Source organism: Salvelinus fontinalis, unplaced genomic scaffold (genome assembly GCF_029448725.1).
Source record: "Salvelinus fontinalis isolate EN_2023a unplaced genomic scaffold, ASM2944872v1 scaffold_0142, whole genome shotgun sequence".
In the NCBI taxonomy this organism is placed as follows: domain Eukaryota; kingdom Metazoa; phylum Chordata; class Actinopteri; order Salmoniformes; family Salmonidae; genus Salvelinus; species Salvelinus fontinalis.
The window spans coordinates 75,001-80,000 of record NW_026600351.1 but is presented as its reverse complement, the minus strand read 5'-3'; the positions used below and the strand labels follow the sequence as shown (position 1 = coordinate 80,000).

Here is a 5,000-nt window from a genome sequence, read left to right as displayed (position 1 = left end):
TGATATCTCACTCCTACATCCTTATCATAGTGTTTCACACCCTGATATCTCACTCCTACATCCTTATCATAGTGTTTCACACCCTGATATCTCACTCCTACATCCTTATCATAGTGTTTCACACCCTGATATCTCACTCCTACATCCTTATCATAGTGTTTCACACTCTGATATCTCACTCCTACATCCTTATCATAGTGTTTCACACCCTGATATCTCACTCCTACATCCTTATCATAGTGTTTCACACCCTGATATCTCACTCCTACATCCTTATCATAGTGTTTCACACCCTGCTATCTCACTCCTACATCCTTATCATAGTGTTTCACACCCTGATATCTCACTCCTACATCCTTATCATAGTGTTTCACACCCTGATTTCTCACTCCTACATCCTTATCATAGTGTTTCACACCCTGATATCTCACTCCTACATCCTTATCATAGTGTTTCACACCCTGATATCTCACTCCTACATCCTTATCATAGTGTTTCACACCCTGATATCTCACTCCTACATCCTTATCATAGTGTTTCACACCCTGATATCTCACTCCTACATCCTTATCATAGTGTTTCACACCCTGATATCTCACTCCTACATCCTTATCATAGTGTTTCACACCCTGATATCTCACTCCTACATCCTTATCATAGTGTTTCACACCCTGATATCTCACTCCTACATCCTTATCATAGTGTTTCACACCCTGATATCTCACTCCTACATCCTTATCATAGTGTTTCACACCCTGATATCTCACTCCTACATCCTTATCATAGTGTTTCACACCCTGATATCTCACTCCTACATCCTTATCATAGTGTTTCACACCCTGCTATCTCACTCCTACATTCTTATCATAGTGTTTCACACCCTGACATGTCACTCCTACATCCTTATCATAGTGTTTCACACTCTGATATCTCACTCCTACATCCTTATCATAGTATATTTAAGCAATAAGGCCCGAGGAGGTGTGGTATATGGCCTATACACCACAGCTAAGGGCTGCTCTTATGCACAACACAACGCAGAGTGCCTGGACACAGCCGTTAGCCGTGGTATAGTGGCCATGTACCACAAACCCCCGAGGTGCCTTATTGCTATTATACACTGGTTACCAACATAATTAGAGCAGTAAAAATTAATGTTTTGTCATATCAGTGGTATACGGTCTGATATACCACGGCTGTCAGCCAATCAGCATTCAGGGCTGGAACCACCCAGTTTATAATTGCCATAAAACCCATTCAGGTCGGTGACGCCACATTTAGCAGCTCAGTGATAGACATACTGCTCAGTGAGAGACATACTGCTGATAAAACAGTGCTAGAAGCAGTCAGAAACCAGACAGTAAGTGGTGAAATCAGCCTGTGATGAACAACAGAAAAAGCTATGGACCTCGTTCTTAGCAGGGCGTTGTGAGTGAAAGGAGGCCGGGTTGTCCCGCGTGGAGTCTTTAATCTGGGGTCGGGGGTGAGAGGTCACCACCTCTTTAGAAGACGGCTCACTCTGTAGACCAGATGGACAGACAGACAGGCAGACAGACAGGCAGACAGACAGACAGATAGAAAGACAGACAGACAGACAGACAGACAGACCGACAGACCGACAGACCGACAGATAGACCGACAGATAGACAGACAGATAGACAGATATAGCATGTGAGACAGACAGTACGAAGTAGGAGTGTGTGTGTGTGAGAGAGAGAGAGAGAGAGATCAGGAGAGAAACAGCAATAATGAGAGTTAGGCCAGATACTGTAGCTACGATTCTGCCTCAAAGAGAGATACACAGACACACATATGCACATACACGCACACACACATACACACACTGCTGTCAGTCAATTATTGACACTGACCCTGGTGGTGTCTTCAGTGCAGTCCTCTCTGGACGATCCAACAGAGTGTCCTACGGAGTGTCTGGTGAGGGTGCGGTGCTGAAGCTGAGGGGAGAGCATCTGCAGACTGCTAGCCCTGGTGGGCAACCCCTGGCCCACCATTAAGCCCCCCTCACTACCCCCTCCACCCCCACCTACGTGGGACCTGTGGCGCTCACTCCTCCTCACGTACATGGAGTGGCGGTGAGGCCTCTGCTGGGAAGAGAAGGGACTGGTGTAGCCCAGGCCGTAGGGGTAGGACTCATGGGGGGAGGCCAGGGTGTGAGCTCCGTGGTTCCCCCCACCATCCCCTTCTCCTCCTGGGTCAAGAAGCTCCGGGCCCGGGGCCAAGGCCTCCTCTGGAGCTTTGTGTCTGGAAGAGGAGAGGCGTCGGCAGGATGAGTCTAGGGTGGAGCTCTCCAGGCGGGGGTTGTTGCCGCGGGACGAGGGGCTGTGGCCAGAGGAGTGGCCGGTGTGGCTGGATGTGTGGCCAGAAGAGTGGCGTTCGCTGTGGCGGGGGGCCTGGGGACTTCCAGGTGGGGCGTGGCCAGAAGTGTGGCGTTCGCTGTGGCGGGGGGCCTGGGGACTTCCAGGGGGGGCGTGGCCAGAAGAGTGTCGTTCGCTGTGGCGGGGGACCTGGGGACTTCCAGGGGGGGCGTGGCCAGAAGTGTGGCGTTCGCTGTGGCGGGGGACCTGGGGACTTCCAGGGGGGGCATTGAGGTTCAGGTCCAGGCAGCTGAAATAACATATAGACTGACCTCAACCATGAGTACAACAACACACATATTTACTAGCCATCAGACCTAAATAAAACTCTAATTCTCAACGAGAATACAATGTTCAGATCTGGCCTCAGGGGACTACACATTTCCAAATACACACCATCACCAAGACTACACAAAATCAATAAGCTAGCATGCCCTTCAATGTTGGAGACTAAGATACATTCATTAACCAGCCCCTGACAGCTCTCTCTCTCTCTAGGTTAACCATTCCCTGACAGCTCTCTCTCTCTCTCTAGGTTAACCATTCCCTGACAGCTCTCTCTCTCTCTCTCTAGGCTAACCATTCCCTGACAGCTCTCTCTCTCTAGGTTAACCATTCCCTGACAGCTCTCTCTCTCTCTCTCTAGGTTAACCGTCCCTGGCAGCTCACTCTCTCTCTAGGTTAACCATTCCCTGACAGCTCTCTCTCTCCCTAGGTTAACCATTCCCTGACAGCTCTCTCTCTAGGTTAACCATTCCCTGACAGCTCTCTCTCTCCCTAGGTTAACCATTCCCTGACAGCTCTCTCTCTCTAGGTTAACCATTCCCTGACAGCTCTCTCTCTCTCTCTCTAGGTTAACCGTCCCTGGCAGCTCACTCTCTCTCTAGGTTAACCATTCCCTGACAGCTCTCTCTCTCCCTAGGTTAACCATTCCCTGACAGCTCTCTCTCTAGGTTAACCATTCCCTGACAGCTCTCTCTCTCCCTAGGTTAACCATTCCCTGACAGCTCTCTCTCTCTCTAGGTTAACCATTCCCTGACAGCTCTCTCTCTAGGTTAACCAGCCCCTGACAGCTCTCTCTCTAGGTTAACCGTCCCTGACAGCTCTCTCTAGGTTAACCATTACGTGAGAGCTCTCTCTCTCTAGGTGAACCATTCCGTGACAGCTCTCTCTCTCTAGGTTAACCATTCCGTGACAGCTCTCTCTCTCTAGGTTAACCATTTCCTGAGAGCTCTCTCTCTCTAGGTTAACCATTCCGTGACAGCTCTCTCTCTCTCTAGGTTAACCGTCCCTGACAGCTCTCTCTCTCTAGGTTAACCATTCCCTGAGAGCTCTCTCTCTCTAGGTTAACCAGCCCCTGACAGCTCTCTCTCTCTCTAGGTTAATCGTCCCTGACAGCTCTCTCTCTCTAGGTTAACCGTTCCCTGAGAGCACTCTCTCTCTAGGTTAACCATTCCGTGACAGCTCTCTCTCTCTAGGTTAACCATTCCGTGACAGCTCTATCTCTCTAGGTTAACCATTCCGTGACAGCTCTCTCTCTAGGTTAACCATACCCTTACAGCCCTCTCTCTCTCTAGGTTAACCATTCCCTGACAGCTCTCTCTCTCTCTCTCTCTCTCTCTAGGTTAACCATTCCCTGACAGCTCTCTCTCTCTCTAGGTTAACCATACCCTTACAGCCCTCTCTCTCTAGGTTAACCCTTCCCTAACAGCTCTCTCTAGGTTAACCATACCCTTACAGCCCTCTCGCTCTCTAGGTTAACCATTCCCTGACAGCTCTCTCTCTCTCTCTAGGTTAACCATTCCCTGACAGCTCTCTCTCTCTCTAGGTTAACCATACCCTTACAGCCCTCTCTCTCTCTCTAGGTTAACCCTTCCCTAACAGCTCTCTCTCTAGGTTAACCATACCCTTACAGCCATCTCGCTCTCTAGGTTAACCATTTCCTGACAGCTCTCTCTGTCTAGGTTAACCATTTCCTGTCAGCTCTCTCTCTAGGTTTACCATTTCCTGACAGCTCTCTCTCTCTCTCTAGGTTAATCATTTCCTGACGCTCTCTCTCTCTCTCTAGGTTAATCATTTCCTGACGCTCTCTCTCTCTATATAGGTTAACCATCCCCTGACAGCTCTCTCTCTCTCTATGTTACCTGGCAGGGAAGAAGCGGGCGGAGATTCCAGGGGTTGCCGTAGGGTCATCGGGGTGCACGCCCCTCACCCCATCTCCAAGGTTACCACCCACAGACTTGGCATTGTTGCTCAGGGCGCTGTGGCTCTTGGACAGGCTCAGGTAGGAGCTGGAACTCTTGGAGGAGCTGTGGGTGGAGTCTACATTGTGTCCACCATGGCGGCCATGTTGTTTCTCCATGGTATTGGTCTTGCCCTCCAGAAAGGAAGAGTGTCGTCCCTGCCCTACTGGAAATGTTCAAATGTAAAAAATGGGCTGGCAATGCATTTATAAGTAGTCTTGCCTGAGACAGAACGGCCCATAGGGCCATAAGGCAGCTTTATGTTCAAGTATACCCCCTGGACAGGATTCTAGTCTAGAGCATTTTTCATTTGAAGTATTAAGGAAGTGGTATGTATTAATCTTATGTGAATGTTTCAGTAGGGTGACCCCGGACCTTGCTG

At 49.5% G+C, this 5,000-nt stretch overlaps 1 protein-coding gene across 8 annotated transcripts in view; it reads right to left on the bottom strand.

Annotated features, from left to right (window-relative positions):
* The window catches only part of LOC129843470 (cyclin-dependent kinase-like 5), an 82,117-nt gene that overhangs the window by 9,355 nt on the left and 67,762 nt on the right, over positions 1–5,000 (bottom strand). For 5 of the 8 annotated variants that reach the window (XM_055912202.1, XM_055912196.1, XM_055912201.1 and 2 more), the window contains 4 exons: positions 4,994–5,000; positions 4,520–4,784; positions 1,872–2,625; positions 1,409–1,519 (listed from right to left, as the gene is read on the bottom strand). The exon at positions 4,994–5,000 is cut by the window's right edge and continues 120 nt beyond it. In XM_055912202.1, coding sequence (XP_055768177.1) covers positions 1,409–1,519; positions 1,872–2,625; positions 4,520–4,784; positions 4,994–5,000 — 1,137 coding nt within the window. The remainder of the gene's footprint in view (positions 1–1,408; positions 1,520–1,871; positions 2,626–4,519; positions 4,785–4,993) is intronic. The other 3 variants (XM_055912198.1, XM_055912199.1, XM_055912200.1) reach the window with 2 other exon arrangements.